Genomic DNA, 19,172 nt, shown 5'->3' with positions numbered 1-19,172 from the left:
CTGTGATGTAAAGTGGGGTGGTCAGAACAAGTCCTGAATGAATGAATGGATGGAACAAGTACCAGGAAGCAGTGCAGTATTGTTTATGACCAATGCAACCACTGCAAGCAATATGACAAGAGACTCAGCTAGCCTGATAACTTAGGAATTAATAAAAAATTATTACAGTGAGTATTTTTGCACTTCTATAGCAGGCACAGAGCAAAGCACCATGCACATATTTTATCACTCAATTAACCTAAGAACCCTTAGATACCATTATTAGCCCTGTTTGAATGGGTGAGGAGACTAAGCACAGACATTAACTTGCCCATAAAAAGCTGCCACTCTAAAGCAAAACCACAAAGTGACACTATTCTCCAGGCTCTTCATAAACTACAGGACACCACCACTTTAACTATTCCATGCTTTTAGGCCAGAACAGTCCTCTGTCACAGAAGCAAGATTTTACCTTTTGACATATGAATTATATCCATGGTTTTTGGGTTTTTTTTGAGAGAGTTGGACACACATGGACATGAGCGGGGGACGGGCAGAGGAAGAGAGAATCTTAAGCAGGCTCCATGCCCACAGAGGAGCCAACACAGGGCTCAATCTCATGATCATGAGATCATGACCTAAACCGAAATCAAGAGTTGGGACACTTAACCCACTAAACCACCCAAGTGCCCCTACACCCATGTTTTTGATGTGGTTAAAAACAATACAGATAGGAAAGACATCCCCACGCTGCTGTGAGGGAAGGAGACTCAGATCTATTAACAAAAGAGGAGAGAACTTATAGCTCCCTGTATCAAATCTCAGACTTGGACACAGACTCAGGATCAAGGCACTCTCCTAGAGTTCCTCCATAACTGGATAGACTTGTCATATCATGCTAAGGCATGTCCTGGTCTAGGTCTTCCAGAGAGGTGGCCTTGCATGATACAGGCTGGCATAGTAGGTAACGCAAGCACATTGGTCTATTCCTTGCCCTCCCCCACCTCCTATCCACTATCCATTCTAGCAAAATTTCACTTTATAGACTCCGACTATGGGACAGAATTTCAAAAATACTAAAATGATGTTCTGGGACAATAGATGTCTATTTGCTATCTCCCTTTTCCAAGAAAACAAAGGGTCATGTTATTCTAAGGGTTCACATGTAGACAGGTGAGTCACTTAAAGACTTAGACACACCTTGGCCAACTACAAAAATAACCACTGAAGTAAAAGTCATACTCCTCTAGCTCAATTCCTGAGGTCCATTTTGTGTCATCTCTACACTTTTTGACAGAAGTATTTATCAGTTCTCAAAGGCAGAGTTAAAATGTTAAGTCCTTCCTATTAGCTCTAAAAACAGCAAAAATCATCAGGTTGCCTCAAGAGCCCAAACCACTGGGCTGAGCCCAATCTTGTCTAGGGCCAAATTATTACTGAGAAACTAATTTCCACTGCCTACCTATCTTCCCTAAGGCCTCTGGCGTTATCTTTCTAAAACAAAAATCTTGTGCCGAGGCTAGATCTGGCCACTCCCCAACTCATGCACATCAACGGTGCACAGTTCCTCATACACCTGACTTACTCTTTCACCCTACCTGGTGCATCTTCATTTTCCTCAGTCACCATATTAATTTAAACTGCCTAAAGCTCATCCTCATGCCTCCTTCCCACTCTCCAGGCACAAATGTTTTCAAGCTCCCTGGCAGCACTTTGCATGGTATATCCAAATAGTGTGTAGCCAAGTGGGCTCTGAGGCTTGGTGTTCACGAGTTTCTTCCATGAGACAGGGAATGTATATTTTTTTCTTTCTGGAATCCTCACATCTAACAGGTACTGAATGAATATATGATTATTTAGGGAAAGCCATTATAAATGGAGTTCACAATAATGTCACTTACTATGATGATCAAAAAAAAATACTTCTTTAAACAAGAATGTGAACCTCTTTCTAGATTCCAACTTTAGCAAAGTATGAAAGCCAGGGGGAGCAGGTGATCTGATGAGAGCTGAGAAACTTGAAGGAGCCTCTGTGGTTCAGTAGAATGCTTACTGTGCCTGGTTCTAGAACTCTGTAGTTCAAGGGCTCCTTCTTCACAAATGTTTAGAGGATACTATTTCTGGATATAAAAAAAAAAACAAAAAAAACCCAGTTATATAAACTATTACACCTAAAATAATCTAAAGTATGATTACAATAGCTTTACCTTGTGTTCTTGCTATTTAACAATTATCAGTGATAAGGTCTTTATGTCAAAATCCTATTATTAAAAAAAACTATTAAAATAAAAGGTAGGAGGAGATGCGTTTATGCAGAACCTTGTTTAAAAGGTACAGGGCAGAGGAACAGCTAAATGTCTACCGTTGTAGTGGTACTGTTGCAAGATGATCCTGCCTTGGGATCTGTGCACACACCAGCCTCCAGGAGGCCTACGATTGCCCCTGTTTCTGTGAGTCCTGATTGACCAACTGAGATTCCTGACCTCCTTAATCTCCCATCAACTGTAACAATAAGAGAATAGTAGGAGTAGCAATGTGATAGCCAGCACTTGCTGAGCAACTGCTATGTGCTGACCCAGCACTAGGTCAAGTACTTTATATGTGTTCCTTCATTCTCCAAAACAACCCTATGAAAGACACTGTGTTCCTATCTGATTTTGCAAATGGCAGAAAGAGTCACAGGAAAGTTAGACAACTATCCCACCCTGCTAGTAAGTGGTAAAGAGTCAACACACAAACCCAGATGGTCTAGCTCCAGAGCCCAGGCTTTTAACCAGCATACACTGCTTCTCCGAACATTCCACTATGCCACTCACTCCCTAGTCTTTATATATCAAGATCATTCAATAGCATTTTCTCACACAAGAAAATCTCTAAATAGATGAATGAGAATATGCATCACCACCTGCTCAAACTTCCTGAGAACAGTAGATGTTATAGATTCCCCTTCAAGACCAAAGAACCCATTCTCCTAGCTGCTAGTAGGGTTAGTGGCTAACAATTCTTAGTCAAGGGCTTTCACAGGAACTGCCCTTGGCCTACAAGAGTAGCCTGGCCCTGGGGTGCCTGGGTGGCTCAGTCGGTTAAGCCTCTGACTTCAGCTCAAGTCATGACCTCACGTTTCATGAGTTCAAGCCCTGCATCGGGCTCTGTGCTGACAGCTCAGAGCCTGGAGCCTGCTTTGGATTCTGTGTCTCCTTCTCTCTCTGCCCCTCCCCCACTCACGCTCTTGTCTCTCTCTCTCTCTCTCAAAAATAAACATTAAAAAAGAGAGAGAGAGAGAGAGAGAGTAGCCTGGCCCAGGGAAAAGCTCTTACAACCCCATTCCAGCTCCCAAGCTCCCTGCAGGATTTGAGGCCTTTCCTACCTTTGCTCTTGTGGCATCTCATGTCCTGTCTCTACTCAATACTACTGCCTTTACTGCTTCACAGGTGCCAGAGAAAGTACTCTCCAGTAAACTTGCTGCATGCAAATCTGTTTGGTTAGAGAGTTGGTTTTCTCTAGAACAAAACTAATAAAATTGTTATGTAAAATTAGTGAAGACTAAATAACAGCTGGAGAGTGTGCTAGTGGCCAGGGATTTCATGGTGAAGATGTACTTAAAAGATAACACCTGAACTGCACTTAATGCATTACTATATATTACACAAACCACCCAAATTAACACCAGTACGAATGTTTTAAAAGAAAAGCTGGTTACAAAAGGAAAAATATTGTGATTCCACTTAAATTAGGTATCTACAATAGACAAATTTATAGAGACAGAAAATATAGTAGTGGTTACCAGGGGCTGGGGGAAAGGAGAAACGGGGAGTTAGCGGTTTTTGTTTAAAAAAAATTTTTTTTACATTTATTTATTTTTGAGAAACAGAGTGAGACAAAGGTGAGCGGGGGAGGGGCAGAGAGAGAAGGAAACACGGAATCTGAAGCAGGTTCCAGGCTCTGAGCAAGCGGTCAGCACAGAGCCTGATGCGGGGCTTGAACCCACGAACTGTGAGATCATGACCTGAGCCGAAGTTGGACGCTCAACCAACTGAGCCACCCAGGTGCCCCGAGGAGTTAGTGTTTAATTTGGGATGTTTCAGTTTGGGATGATTAAAAACTTCTGGAGATGGATGGTGATGATGGTTTCACGACAATGTCTTAATTCCACTGAACACAGTTAGAATGGCAAATTTGATAGGAAGTATATTTTACCATAATCAGAAAAAAAGCTAGTACCACTAAATAATGAGGGATACATTAAAAAAAAAATACACATGAGAAAACAACCAGTTTCTTAGACTTCAAAAGAAAGGAAGCAAAGCTGCCTGCCTCCCTTCCTCTCTTTTTATTCCTTTCTGTTTTGACAATTAAAACACCAGCCACTGCTGTTCAAAAGCACCCCATCCCAGAGACCAGTGCAGAAAAGCTGGTAATTTAATTCATCTGCATATGACATACTTCACTTAGCAAACCCATTATGATGCAAATATTTTAAAATTTGCTTCATTTCTCAGAAAGCACTTGGCTTTAAAATTAGAATGTGATATCAAAATTTATACAAATACTTCTAAAGATGTGCTCTGGTAAAAGTGTCATTACATTTGGGGCTTTAGATATTGCTGAGAATATGTATGTCTCTTCATTTTCCTGTTTGGTCAAAAGCAATTATATAAAATTATTTTTTTAACTTAAAAAGGATATGGGCTAGTACATATAAATAATGTCACAATTAGCAATAATCTAGATAATCAAGGTCATTTTATTTCTTTTTAATCATAATATTAAAACTACTCAAATCCTTATTTGTTACCTAGGTAAAACAGGGATAATACCGGGGCAAGGAAAGGCTAAATATTAAGAAAATACACACTATGTAGAGGAAGAAATCAGAGAGCTATATGTTTAGTCTTCAAGCCTACACCACTTGGACTTTTCAGATTGGTTAAAAGAGTTTTAAGGAGCAAATATAATTATCTATTGCAACATAAATCTGTTAAGTTCTACATCTGATAGTGAAAATCTAGTAAGCAAATGTGAATAGCAAAGACACTACTTAATAGAACCCAGTTCCTGAGTTTAAGAAAGTGAGAGCTGGATAATCAAAAGACATGTGTGCACAGTATAACACCTCGCTAATCCTCACCAAATACACTGGCAGATGGACAACACATAAAGGGTTATAGATCTACTTTTCTGATTCAGATGCTTTCTACTTAGTGGGAATTCATAAGCCTTCAAATGTTCCATTACTTAATTATGCAGGAAAAATTGTGCATGGTTAAATAACAGAATAAGAAAACAAAAAGCCTCAAGAAGTCTCATTTAATAAAGTAGGTGACATATGAGAAAAACTGGTTCACAGATTAATATTTCGAAACTCAAATGCGATGATCATTCCTTAGATTTTGGATGATCTCTTTCTCTTACACCCTCTGATGACAGTCTTACTACTCTCCTAAGCAAAATGTGTCACTGCACACGAGTACTCCCATATCTGTTCTCTGGTGACCAGGGGTCCGGCAGTCCTGCTTAGACCACTGACACAGCATCTCCAGTCACAGGGATGTCACGCTAGAGGGTGAAAACCCATAAAATCCATACAAAATGACAAAGGGTCGATGCTTTATAGACTAGGGAAAACAACACAAAAAACTAGGATGTTTATAGGCAATTATGGACTAGACATTAGGAATTAGCTCTGGTGTAGAAATAATGGCTTAATATCACCAAAAGGTGATATTAGCAGGGTGATACGATAAAATAAGATACAGCTGTTTTATTACTTGTTAAAAGATCTAAAAGATATTATAACTGTTAGAATCCATAATCTGTACTTGAAAACATAATGAGTATTTGTTTCCGTTACTCTTGTGAACAAGGTTAATATGGAAACAATTTAAGGGAAAGTAAACACACAACCGTACAGATGCACAAGGTTACCAAGACTGAGCAGAGGAAACATGATGAATTCTGTACACTGTAAAAGGGACAACAACAGACATAAGGTGACTGGCTCACCTCTTCTGTCCTTTGAGTCAGAATTACCTGTGTAGTAAGTAAAAAATAGAAACATTCACTCAAATTAAAGAAAAACATTACTATTCAACCTAAGTTAAGACAAAATCAGCTCTTTCTTTATGTATGTTGGAGCTAGAATGAGGTACCCTCCAACAAATGGGAAACAAGATTGCCCAGACCCACTAAACTTTAACCAGTGGTTTGTCCTCTCAGAGCACAAAGGCAACACAGCACCAATATTCATAAAAAGTATAAGAAGGCAAAGAGAAATACAAACATAACTGTATTACAGGCCTTTACGTCTTTTAGGTCATTCATGAAATACAACAGGGCAAAATTAAGTTAAGAATATAAAGGACTTAAAATGGCAACAGATAATAAAATCTAACCAGTGTAGACCAAATTCTATATACTAACAGAGAAAACTTTTTCAAAGTTTTGTCTACTTAAGTCACTGAACTTTGGTCTGTCTTTATCAGAATATTTAGAATGCACCATAACTGATATAACTACCCACAGGAACACTTATGGGATATGGCTGAAGCTGTGCTTACAAAAATTCATAGTATTAAATATATTAACTGGGAAGACTGTAAACAAGTCAAGCATTCAACTCAGGAAGTAAGAAAGAGCACAAAATAAATCTAAGAAAAGCAAAAAGAAAGAGTAAGAATTGAAAAGAAATTAATGAAATAAAAACTGAAAAATAAAAACTGAAAAAAAAAAACACTCTTTGGAAGGAAAAAAGCAACAAACTGTGAAACAGATAAATGGTTAGCCAACTTAAGCACGAAAATGGACATAAGTATGTAAGATAACAAATATTAACACTATGTAGGAAATTAATCTTAAGAGATGACTTTTCTTCAAATCCATTCAAGTAATTTTGAAAACATGAATGAGATGCACAATTTTCTAGGTTAAGTTCAATGATTTCTGTGAAGCAAAACAAAACACTGACAACTAAAAGTTATCAAAAATAGCACACATACAATTAAAATTAAAAAACAGCACACATATAAAGGAAAGATATAAACCAATTTAATTTAGAAATAACTTACAAATTATCAATGGAAAAATCCCAAATAAAGTAATATCAAACAAATTGCTACAGTTCATTCAAGAAAAATACAACATGCCTAGTATGATTTTTTTTGCAGAAATGTGAATAAAGTTAGGAAATCTATAAAAAATGATTCACCATAGCGTATTATAAAAAGAGGAAAAAAATCAGAAAGATCTTGCTCATTGATGCTGAACAGGCAACTGGCAAAATTTGACATATATGCTCTTCAAAACAGGAATAAATTAATAAATCCTAAACATGATAAATATGTTTATATCTCAACCCAAGAGTCAGCGCCATATTAATGGAAAACCACTAAAAGCATCCTTGAGAGTCAGGTACAAGACAAGGCTGACTTTTACCATTGTTTTCTAACCTTGTTCTGAAGATACTCATCAAATCATTTAAAGACAAAAAGAAAGACTAATTTGAAGGCATGATAATTGAAGAAAATTATGTCAAACACTGAGGAAATTTATTTTTTTAAGTTTACTTATTTACTTTGAGAAAGAGTGAGGGAAAGAGACAGAGGAAGGGAGGGAGAGACAGAGAGAGAGAAAGAATCCCAAACAGGCTCCACACTGTCAGTGCAGAGTCCAACGTGGGGCTCAAACTCACAAACCGTGAGATCATGACCTGAGCCGAAATCAAGAGTTGGGCGCTTAACCAACTGAGCCATCCAGGCACCCCAAACACTGAGGAAATTTATTAAGATGATCAGGAAAAAATATACCTACAAAACCCAACAGCTTTATGTAGTATACTCAAAACTAAAATAATGATGTATGTCAAAAATGACAGTAAAAATAATGACAGTAGCAGAAGCCTTCACAGCCCCGACAGCAGCCAGTTAGAGGACACAGTGGAAGAAAATACTCCATTTATACTAACAACAAACAAAGCAAAACTCCAAAGTAACAAAGAACCCCTCTGAAATATCTAGAAATGAGCTGAACAAAACATGTGCAACATCAGTGGCAAAAACTTTAACACTGCCAAGAAATACAAAGTAAGAATTCAGCAAATGGAATACACTGCATTCTTAGATAGACTTGAAGACGTCAATTGTCCCTGTTAATCTATAAATGTGACATGATCAACAGAAACTTTTCTCCTGCTATATAAGTTGATTCTAATGTTCATAAAGAAAAATAATCAAGAATTGCTAGCAAAATTCTGAAAAATAAGATTAACAAGGGATGACTCACTTTATCAAATACTGGTTATTTTAGTTACAATTATTAAAACGGTGGGGTTCTGTACAGAGAACAGAACGGTGGGGTTTCTGGACAGAGAAAACGATTAACAGAAAATAAAAATGCCAAGAAATCGAACTCACATAACAAATGAGAACCTAAATACATATCAGATATCAGAATTCAACATATGATAAGGTGGCATTTTGAATCAGTGAGGAAAAAAACATTATTCATTAAAGGGTGCTGACATAAAAAAAAAAACACCAAACTAAGAAACAAAAAGAGGCGGCGGGGGGGGGCGCGGTGCCTGGGTGGCTTAATCGGTTAAGCGTCCGACTTCGGCTTAGGTCATGATCTCATGGTTCATGGGTTTGAGCCCCGTGTGATGCTCTGTGCTGACAGCTCAGCGCCCGGAGCCTGCTTTGGATTCTAGGTCTCCCTCTATCTCTGTGCCCCTCTCTCGCTTACGCTCAGTCTCTGTCTCTCTCAAAAATAAATAAACATAAAAAAAAAGCTGAAAAAAAAAAAGGTATTGGGACAGGGGCATCTGGGTGGCTCAGTCAGTAAAGCTTCTGACTCCTGAGTTCAGCTCAGGTCACGATATCACAGTTTGTGATGAACACCTAGTACAGCTCTGAACTGACAGCACAGAGGCTGCTTGGGAGTCTCTTCCCCTCTCTCTCTCTCTCTCTCTCTCTCTCTCTCTCTGCCCCTCCCTCTCATGTTCTCTATGTCTCTCTCTAAATAAATAAATAAATAAATATTTAGAAAAAAAGGTATTGGGACAAGTCATTAACCATTTGGGGAAAAAACAGATCCATAGTTCACACTTCACATCAGAATAAATTTTATTATTTTTTTAATTATTTTTTTTTCAACGTTTATTTATTTTTGGGACAGAGAGAGACAGAGCATGAACGGGGGAGGGGCAGAGAGAGAGGGAGACACAGAATCGGAAACAGGCTCCAGGCTCTGAGCCATCAGCCCAGAGCCCGACGCGGGGCTCGAACTCACGGACCGCGAGATCGTGACCTGGCTGAAGTCGGATGCTTAACCGACTGCGCCACCCAGGCGCCCCCAGAATAAATTTTAGATCGATCAAAGATTTATGCACACACCTGCATTCACACAAATGTACATATACAGAAGAAAGAAACCATAACTCTAGGAGAAAGCATAAGGAGAACTATTTTGTAATACTGGAGTAAGGAAAGCCTTCCTATATATGATCTAATACCTAGAAAATATTTAGTCAAAATAAACTGACAAATTTTTTAATTAAAAAAATTTGAAATTGCTTATGATAGCTTCTGCAATGCAGAAAAGCTAGATGAGCAACTGGGGAAAAATATTTGCAACTTTATCACAGGTACACAAAGTTTCCCTAACATATAATACAATTTTTTAAATGGTTGTTTATTTTTGAGAGAGAGAGCGTGTACGCGCGCAAGCAGGGGAGGGACAGAGAGAGAGGGAGACATAGAATCCAAAGCAGGCTCCAGGCTCCAAGCTGTCAGCAGAGAGCCCGAAGCAGGGCTCGAACCCACGAACCACGAGATAATGACCTGAGTGGAAGTCTGTTAACTGACTGAGCCACCCAGGTGCCCCAGGGTTTCCCTAACATTAAAGAGCTTCTATAAATGAGTCAGAAAAGCCTAACATTCTAATAAGAAAAACGGGCAAAGGATACCAACAGAGTTCTTAGAGAAAGAAATACAAGTGATCTTTCCAAATATGGAAAGATGCTCAACCTCACTCAGTGAAATGCAAATTAAAGCTACACTTGAGATGCTAATTTTCACCTGTTAGACTGGCACAGATCCAAAAGTTTGATAATTTACGGCACTAAAGACAGCAAAGGAAAACAGGCACTCTTACACACTATTTATAGGAATAAATTTCCCAACAGAGGAAAATCTGGCAATATCCACCAATTTACAAATGGACACTTAAAACAATTTATCCTACCAATATTCTCGTGTATGCGTGAAATGACAAATTGTACTGTTTCTAAGAGTACTCTGAAAACAACCTTAATGAACACTGATAGGGAAGACAGATAAATATGTTAAGGTATATCCATACAATGAAGCAGTTCTTTACTGTAATATAGAACAAGCATGACAGGCTAATGGAAAAAAGCAATGTGCAGAAATGTACACAATCCATATGTGTATAATTTGTGTTATAAACACAAGAAAAAGGAATATATACATACTTGCTTATTTTTTTTTTATTTTTTTTTATTTTTTTTTTAAACTTTTTTTTTTTTTTTTTCAACGTTTATTTATTTTTGGGACAGAGAGAGACAGAGCATGAACGGCCGAGGGGCAGAGAGAGAGGGAGACACAGATTCGGAAACAGGCTCCAGGCTCTGAGCTATCTGCCCAGAGCCCGACGCGGGGCTCGAACTCACGGACCGTGAGATCGTGACCTGGCTGAAGTCGGACGCTTAACCGACTGCGCCACCCAGGCGCCCCCATACTTGCTTATTTTAAAAAGGAAAAGAACAGAGATTCAAAGCAAAGATCAATGGGAGAGAGAAATGTAAAAGATTAAAGAATTAATCTAGGATATGTCTAATATCTAAATAATAGGAATTTTAGAAGAAGAAAACAGAGAAAATGGACAATGGAAGAAAATTTCCAAATATAAGAAAAATCTCCTGAACTGAAGAACCAAAAATTTCCAGAATCAAAGAACCAAGGCTCCAAAAACCCTATCAAGCACCCAACATAATGAATGAAAAAGATACACATCAAGACACATTTCTGTAAAATTTCAGGACATGAATGATAAAGGAAAGATCTTCCCAAAACACACAAAGTGTGATTAAGAATCAGGATAGCAGTAGACTCCTCCATGCCTGGAAATTAGGAGTCAGGGCAATGTTTTAGACATTCTGGAGAAAACAAATACATCCTCAAATTCTATATGCAGCCCTATAGCCATTTTTAGACACGTAAGGTCTCACGCAATGTACCTCCCTTGGACCTCTCTCTCAGGAGGCTACTGGAGGATATGTTCTACCCAATGATGGAGTAATCTAACAAAGATGTCAATACAGAAGCCAGGAAACAAAGGAATTCACAAAATAAAAGAGAAGGGAAATCCCAGACCAACACCTAGGCAGCAGCCCTGACGATCAAGCCCAGATTTGAGTAAGACAATGGAGGACTCAGGAGGAAAATCTGTAGGAAAAAACAAAAAACAAAAAACAGATTACCTGACAGATCTGACTTTGTTGAAACTGTATCGAGAGTCTATGGAACGTATGAGAAGAACTGGCTGGCAATAGGCAAAAAGAAAACTAAAACAGAAACATAAGGCAATTATAAAATCCAGGAAAAAAATTGTACAAGGAAAGAAAAATGATCACATTACACCTACAGCTCAGCAGGAAATAACATCACAGTTATAGTAAGATACAGCATTAAATACTGATTTAACCAAAAATTATTAAGTAACGATTACGGGAGGACTGGTAAGAGGGTAATGATGAGAAGGATGTGGGGTTCAGACTGTGACATCCTGATGTACCATAAAGGTTTCCTTGAGTTTTACTCGTCTTGAAAAAGTCACCAGTGAAATGTAGCCTCAATCTCTCCTGAGACATGAAATGTGTTAACTTTATAATAACTGGTTTCTTAGCTGTGGCATAATTTGGACCCAAGGCAGATTATGGAAAATTTGTTTCCTTAACAGCAGAGTGGAAAGACCACAAGAGTGAGAAATAGGCCTAACTTGCTACCTGCTGGCTCTGAGATCTAAGACAAATCATTTAACCTCTATAGTCTCACATTAAAGGATCTATGAAAAGGAGAGAATTATCCAGTCATCTCACAGAACAGTTAAATGAAGACAGTGCAGAACAGAAGTGAGGAACACAGGCTGCAGAGTCAGCCAGGCATGGGTTACTGGCTCACCTTTCCCACTAACTCAGTTCATACGAGTTATTTCATACGTTATTTCGTCTTCCCTCCCTAAGCAAGAGCCATAACTCACAGCAAGAAATATATTTTACACTGTTACTCAGTATGTGCTTCTGTATAACTGAAATTAAAGTTTCACGAAATAATACACATTACATAAAAAGAACACAAAATGGAACAGGACCATCCACTTAAAAAACAAAGAAACAAATCACTCAGGATGGCCCACTTAAAATGATGTCATGAATTGGTCACGACCTTTACTTTGAAAAACACTCCTGGAGTTAGTTTCATCACTGTAAAACTCCTTCACCTGCAAAACAGAAAACAGAACCTACCTCATGGGATTCATAGGATACCTCCGTAAAACTCTTAGTACAATGCCTACCGCTTAAAAATAGTGCCTCCCGTGTGCAGGTGTGCACTGTAAATGCTTTCCCTGTATCAACTCATTTAATCCTACTAGTTCCTGAGCGAGGGAAGTATTATTACTATCACTTGTTCTCATTTTACAGATGAAGGAACTAAGGTACAGAGGTGAAATAAACCTGCCTATGGTCACACAGCCAGTGTACAGCAGAGATGGGATCCAAACTCAGGGAGCGTGGCTCAGCAGACTGCTCGTAACTGCAAGTGCTGCACAGCCTTTACAGTGGCAAACAAGGGATTAAAGCAGGCAAGTGCAGGGTCTGGGTTACACGGTCTAGCTAAAAAATGTCATGTGTAGTAACCAAATGAGATTCAATTCAGCAAATACTTTCTGAATGCTCTCCATGAGCCAGACGTGATTCTAATCTAGGGGCCCTCACCATCTAACAGGGAAGAAATATGAACCAAAGGGGTGAGACCACAGAAAAGGGAACAACGGGGCGCCTGAGTGGCTCGGTTGGATAAGAGTCTGACTCTTGATTTCAGTTCAAGCCACATGTTGGGCTGCACATTGGACATGAAGCCTACTTTAAAAAAAAAAAAAAAAAAAAAAAAGGCACCTGGATGGCTCAGTTGGTTAAGCACCTGACCCTTGATTTTGGCTCAGACCATGATCTCATGGTTTGTGAGTTCGAGCCCCACAGTGGGCTCTGCACACACAGTGCAGAGACTGCTTGGGATTCTCTGTCTCCTTCTCTCCCTGTCCCTCCCCAGCTCTGTCTCTTTTCTCTCTCTCTCTCTCAAAAATAAACATTCAAACAAAACAAAACAGGGAACAGTGATTTTTGTTAGGAAAGGAATGACAGTTACACAGCTGTTGGGGGACAATTTCCTTTACTCTTCACAGAAGCCATCTGAGGGACCCCTTCTCTTTTATAGACCAGGACCCTGACTGAGGCTCAAAGGGGTCAGAAATTTGCCCTACCCCACCTGGTTTCTGACTCAAGGCTGATTCTATTTCTGGTGCCACTTGCAAATCAACTAGTGATGAACTGAAGGAAAGAAGTGGGCAGGGCTGACGCCCTGAGCAAACTGGCACTGCAACTTAACTGTTTCCTGAGCTCCTCTAACTCCACCCCTAGCCTGTGTATTCCTATCCCATATCTGTTATGCACGTCCAGACCCATTCGCCTTCCCATGATCTCCAAGGGTCCCTTCTGTTCAAGGCTAATCCTGTCACCCAGCTTCTGCACCCTTTCATCTTTAGCTTCTCGAATTATTATTTTTTTTAAATTTTTTTTTCAATGTTTTTATTTATTTTTGGGACAGAGAGACAGAGCATGAATGGGGGAGGGGCAGAGAGAGAGGGAGACACAGAATCGGAAGCAGGCTCCAGGCTCTGAGCCATCAGCCCAGAGCCCGACGAGGGGCTCGAACTCACGGACCGCGAGATCGTGACCTGAGCTGAAGTCAGACGCTTAACCGACTGAGCCACCCAGGCGCCCCAGCTTCTCGAATTATTAATTAGCTTCCCTTTCTCTTGTATTTTCAAACTTTTTCCTCCACCTTTGACACTTAAGCCTCCCTGGTCTAACCGGAATGTCAGGCAAAGCAGGATAGCCTCCGGAATATCTCTTCTTTCCTCTTAACTCTATGTTAGCCAGATATTCCTAAGAATTCTCTATATCTGCTAACATTAGTTTGCAATGTTTATTATTTCAAGAAATCTTATGGCTAGAAAACACAAAACAATAAAATGGTAACCTCAAAGAGAAAAAGAAAAACAAACAGAAACCATCCCTAGTACCTGAAGGAGGGAAAGTTTCTGGGGTGGTTGCCGCGGTGCTGGAGTTCCCCTCCCAAGGTTCTGTGCTGGCATCTGTGAGCTGGTTATCTGGAAGCCACGTTCCATTCGGTGAAATTGTCGTGACTACAGAATCCGTGCTTGCTGTTCTTGTGGTCCCATTGTCAGAGTCTGAAGAATTGACAGTGGTTACATAGGTGGGTCCCAGTGTTAGATTTGGGCTGAATGTTGGTGCCACAGACAGAGAAGTTACTGAAGAAGCAGGACTTGAAGTTTTGGTCTCTTCTTTAACTGATGCTGTTGTTGATGTTTTCATAGATCTTGTAACGCTTACTGAAGGTGAAACTATAAACACACACACACACACACCACACACACACCACACACACACAAGAAAGAAAACAACCCATGAAGAATGTGATAGCTTGAAGTTATAAGGCACAAAGCAGCAAGCCTTAATAAACTCTTAAACGCCAGGAGACCAAAGAAAGACCTCTCCCTCTCTCTCTCTCTCCCCAACCCCCCACCCCCACCCCACACACACTTTTATCTAATGCTGGGCCCTTTCTAGCACCTCCAAAGGACTACTGTTTAAGGGAAGAAGAAAACTGGATTCATTACTTATTTCCTCAGAATCAGTATACACGAATCTTAAGTAGCAACATTTAAAAAAAAAATTTTCAGGAATGAACATATAATCTACTTATTTAAAGTAGTATATTGTATATAGAGCAATGTTGAACATTCACTACGACTCAGATTTCCAAAGATATTTACTTTATACCATCACTTTAAAGTAAAACTTTAGTATTTTTTCTTTCTTTAATATCACCTAGGTCTCCAATTTTAGGTCATTAAATGTGACAGCAAAATTCCATTTTGAATGCCAGCTTTATTAAATGACAACTTACCTGTGGTTGCATTGTTGGCACCTACACGTATCAGACTACTGCCAAGCAGAACAAGAATGAACCAGGAATCCATGCTGGCCTAGAAAACAGACAGCCATGTTAGATAAGGCCCTATATTATTGTTAACCATGTCCAAAATACTCACCAAAGGAGTATGTGGAGTAAAATCTTCCCAGCAATAAAATGTGCACATAGGACCAATGATCTTTTGGGAGTCTGATATGCACATTTCCCCCCAAATCCAACTACTTAATTGAATCATTATATCAATACAAATAATACTTAATAAGAACCTACTTTTTAAAGCGTGATTCTCAACCTTGACTGCACTTTAGAATCACCCAAAGAACTTTAAAAAATTCCCATAGCAGACTGCATCTCTGGGGGTAAGAGCCAGGCAGCAGTCCTGTGAAAAGCTCCCCTCGTGCTTGCCATGTGCAGCTTTAGCATGTTCAGCATGAGAAGTTTGGAGAAGGTAGGGTGACTGTATGAATGTGATGCCCTTTGAAACAGACCTTATGCAGCTGTTCCCAACCTTTATTTCATCACAAACCGCATCAGAGGGCTGTGGCACATTCTTACTGGTAATAGTGGCTCATTGGGCCATTCGGATTTTTGTGCCCTTCAGTGAACTAGGTACTAGGGAAAGAACCAGGGAGCAATACACTCATACATCCCATCTTCAGGAGCCTCACAGCCTGGTGGTAACTAAATATGGTCATGATGCTCAAGGGAAGCAAGGGGTACTTTCCAAGGGGTACATGAGAACCTCTGAGGAAGGGTGGGGAGATGGAGGTGGTTCGTACACATCTCAGGAGTTTGACTCTGGTACCAGCAACATGCCTAGTAGGGAAATGGGTTAGTAATGCCTTCCCCAAGGTGCAGCCATACAAGATTGATCACTTCTCCACTATTCCCACCTGACCATAATCTAAAATTGGGAAAGCATACAATTTCCTCCAAAAGGGTTAGAAAACAAACTGGAAGGCTCACATACTATATATGTGTACATGTCTGTTCTTGATAGGAAATGGTTTGGGGGAAAAATAACTATGTATTTAGGGGGAGAAGGTTAGACTGTCACCTCATTCCAAATACCAAAAATAAAATCCAGATGGGTAGAAGAATTAAATGCTTAAAAACACATTTTTTTTTTTTTTTTGAGAGAGAGAGAGGGCACAAGTGAGCAAGAGGCAGAGAGAGGGAGAGAGAGAATCCCACGAGAGGCAAAGAAAGAAGGGGAGGGAGAGAGAGAAGTGGGACTCACTCGCGGTAGGGCTCGAGCTTGCCCAATGCGGGACTTGAACTCATGAACCATGAGATATGACCTGAGCGGAAGTCAGATACTTACCAACTGAGCCACTCAGGTGCCCTAAAAACACATTTTAAAAGGAAAGAAATGGGGGCGCCTGGGTGGCGCAGTCGGTTAAGCGCCCGACTTCAGCCAGGTCACGATCTCGCGGTCCGTGAGTTCGAGCCCCGCATCAGGCTCTGGGCTGATGGCTCAGAGCCTGGAGCCTGTTTCTGATTCTGTGTCTCCCTCTCTCTCTGCCCCTCCCCCGTTCATGCTCTGTCTCTCTCTGTCTCAAAAATAAATAAAAGTCGAAAAAAAAAATTAAAAAAATAAAAAAATAAAAAAATAAAAGGAAAGAAATGAATATTTATGTGAGCTCAGAATGAGGAAAGATTTTCTAACGTAAGAAACCACAAAGGTAAAATGGCATATCTGATGATAGAAAAAATAAAAGCTACTAAATGTAAAAGAAATCAATCATAAATATGTTCATGAACAGGGAGACTCGATATTGTTAAGATGTCAGTTCTTTCCAGCTTGGTCTACAGACTCAATGCAATCTCAATGAAAATCCTAGCAAGTTATTTCATGGGTTTTGACAAACTAATTCTAAAGATTATACAGAGAGGCAAAAGACTGAGAAGAGCTAACTCAATACTGAAAAGGAGCAAACTTGGAGGGCTAACACTACCAGACTCAAGACTTAGCATAAAGCAACAGTAATCAAGACAGTGTGTTGGGAATGCAAGCTGGTGCAGCCACTCTGGAAAACAGTATGGAGGTTCCTCAAAAAATTAAAAATAGAACCACCCTACAACCCAGCAAATTGCACTACTAGGTATCTATCCAAGGGACACAGGTGTGCTATTTTGAAGGGACATATGCACCCCAATGTTTATAGCAGCACTATTAACAATAGCCAAGGTATGGAAAGAGCCCAAATGTCCATCGATGGATGAATGGATAAAGAAGATGTGGTATATATATACAATGGATTATTACTCGACAATCAAACAGAATGAAATCTTGCCATTTGCAACTACGTGGATGGAACTACAGGGTATTAGGCTAAGCTAAATTAGTCAGAGAAAGACAAAAATCATATGACTTCACTCATATGATCACTTTAAGACATAAAACAGATGAACATAAGGGAAGGGAAACAAAAATAATATAAAAACAAGGAGGGGGACAAAACAGAAGAGACTCATAAATATGGAGAACAAACTGAGGGTTACTGGAGGGGGTGTGGGAGGAGGGAGGGGCTAAATGGGTAAGGGGCACTAAGGAACCTACTCCTGAAATCACTGTTGCACTATATGCTAACTAATTTGGATGTAAATTAAAAAAAATTAAATTAAAAAAAAGTGTAGGATTGGTGAAAGAATAGAAAAATAGAGCAATATAACAGAAGAGAGAGCACAAATACAGACCCACGTAAATATAGTCAACTGACCTCTGACAAAGGAGCAATGGCAATACAATGGAGCGAAGATAGTCTTTTCAATAAATTGTGCTAGAACAACTGGGCATACATACACAAGAAAAAAATGTGGACACAGACCTTATACTTTCACAAAAACTTCTTCTCACAGACCTAAATGTAAACACAAATTATAAAACTCTTAGAAGATAACATATGAGAAAATCAAATGACCTTGGGTATGGTGATGACTCTTTAGATATAACACTAAAGGCACGATCTATGAAAGAAATAATCAATAACCTGGACTTCATTCAAATTAAAAGCTTCTGCTCTGTGAAAGACAATCTCAAGAGAAAAAGAAGACAAGCCACAGGCTGGGAGAAAATATTTGCAAAAGGCACATCTGATAAGGGACTGTTACCCAAAATTTATAGGAACTCTTAAAAATGAACTAAGAACATAAACCAACTAAAACATGGGCCAAAGGCCTTATTAGACACCTCAATGAAGAAGATAGAGAGATTGCAAATAAACATATGAAAAGATATTCAATAACATGTGTCATTAAGGAATTGCAAATTAAAACAATGAGATACCACATCTATCAGAATGGCCAAAATCCACAGTACTGACAACAGCAAATACTGGTGAGCCTGTGGAGCAACAGGAAGTCTCATACATTGTTGGCAGAAATGCTAAGTGATACAGCCACTCTGGAAGACAGTTTAGTGGTTTCTTACAAAACTAAACCTTCTCCATAGGATCCAGCAATTGTGCTCCTTGTTATTTACCCAAGCAAGTTTAAAACTATGTCCACACAAAAATCTGCACACAGATGTTTACAACAGCTTTATTCTTTAAAAAAAATTTTTTTTAAATGTTTATTTTTGAGAGAGAGAGAGAGAGAGAGAGACAGAGTATGAGTGGGGGAGGGGCAGAGAGCAAGGAAGACAGAATCTGAAGCAGGCTCCAGGCTCTGAGCTGTAAGCACAGAGACTGACATGGGGCTTGAACTCACAAACTGTGAGATCATGACCTGAGCTGAAGTTGGACACTCAACCGACTGAGCCACCGAAGTGCCCCATAAAGCCCCAGCTTTATTCTTAATTGCCAAAACTGGAAGCAACCAAGATGCCCTTCAGTAGGTGAATGGATAAGTAAACTGGACTCCATCCAGACAATGGAATAT

General features: G+C 39.5%; 1 protein-coding gene across 5 annotated transcripts in view; it reads right to left on the bottom strand.

Annotated features, from left to right (window-relative positions):
• PTPRA (protein tyrosine phosphatase receptor type A) overlaps positions 1–19,172 on the bottom strand; it is a 161,442-nt gene that overhangs the window by 60,850 nt on the left and 81,420 nt on the right. For 4 of the 5 annotated variants that reach the window (XM_023251393.2, XM_023251391.2, XM_023251390.2 and 1 more), the window contains 3 exons: positions 15,264–15,342; positions 14,356–14,697; positions 5,983–6,009 (listed from right to left, as the gene is read on the bottom strand). In XM_023251393.2, the coding sequence (XP_023107161.1) occupies positions 5,983–6,009; positions 14,356–14,697; positions 15,264–15,336 (442 nt within the window). In that variant the 5' untranslated portion in view covers positions 15,337–15,342. Of the gene's footprint in view, positions 1–5,982; positions 6,010–14,355; positions 14,698–15,263; positions 15,343–19,172 lie in introns of those variants that run through there. The other variant, XM_045053808.1, reaches the window with a different exon arrangement.

Source organism: Felis catus, chromosome A3 (genome assembly GCF_018350175.1).
Source record: "Felis catus isolate Fca126 chromosome A3, F.catus_Fca126_mat1.0, whole genome shotgun sequence".
In the NCBI taxonomy this organism is placed as follows: domain Eukaryota; kingdom Metazoa; phylum Chordata; class Mammalia; order Carnivora; family Felidae; genus Felis; species Felis catus.
This window is presented reverse-complemented; position numbering and strand designations above follow the sequence as displayed.